We start from the raw sequence: 762 nt of genomic DNA on the forward strand, positions 1-762 counted from the left end.
CACACACACAAAAGTTATCAAAAACATCACTGAATCATATATTAAATGAAATGTTTTCATTGTGTTGGGCTTTTAAAAAATGACCTGCTGTTTCTGCTGCTTTCAGATTATGACCCAAAAAATGACTAAAAGATGATTTTCACAAAAAGCTTTCCAAGAAAAACACACAGCTCACACACACACACACAACACACACACACAGCTCACACACACACACAGCTCACCTGCTCTGGCCCTCTCCTTGTGTTGCCTCACTTCATCAGCGTGAGCCTTCTCCTGGTGTTTGATCATGTTCTTCACGCTGGCAAACCTGTTTCCACACAGCAGACACTGGACACCGTTGTTCCCCTCTACACACACACACACACACACACACATTAAATCCTGCTTTCATCCTCTCTGAGGAGAAACTTTGTTGATGTGATATGTCTGATGTGTGATCAGGCCTGCACTGTTATTCGTTAGAAAATCGCCATTTCGATTCACCCGTGTTCAAAGTTCCTTTTTTAATGAACTTTAATTATTTATTGAACTTTCTTCTGCGAGGGTTGAAATAGGTTTCAATATCGTGATTCCTATTATTCCCTGAATGGTGGCGGCCCGCCGTGGGATCCGGATAACTCACCTGGGTGAAGGCGCCTCATGTGTTTCTTCAGCTCGGAGGACGTCACAAAGCTTGCGTCACATTGCGGCTGCGAACATTTGTACGGTGTCTCACCTAAAATACACACACAGTCTCACACACACACACACACACACACA

General features: G+C 43.7%; 1 protein-coding gene across 1 annotated transcript in view; it reads right to left on the bottom strand.

Moving 5' to 3' along the window:
• mynn (myoneurin) overlaps positions 1–762 on the bottom strand; it is a 6,343-nt gene that overhangs the window by 408 nt on the left and 5,173 nt on the right. The window contains exons 7-8 of the mRNA XM_034862808.1: positions 626–718; positions 225–350 (exon numbers count right to left, since the gene is read on the bottom strand). Of these exons, the coding sequence (XP_034718699.1) occupies positions 225–350; positions 626–718 (219 nt within the window). The remainder of the gene's footprint in view (positions 1–224; positions 351–625; positions 719–762) is intronic.

This window comes from Etheostoma cragini, chromosome 22 (genome assembly GCF_013103735.1).
Source record: "Etheostoma cragini isolate CJK2018 chromosome 22, CSU_Ecrag_1.0, whole genome shotgun sequence".
NCBI classification, from domain to species: domain Eukaryota; kingdom Metazoa; phylum Chordata; class Actinopteri; order Perciformes; family Percidae; genus Etheostoma; species Etheostoma cragini.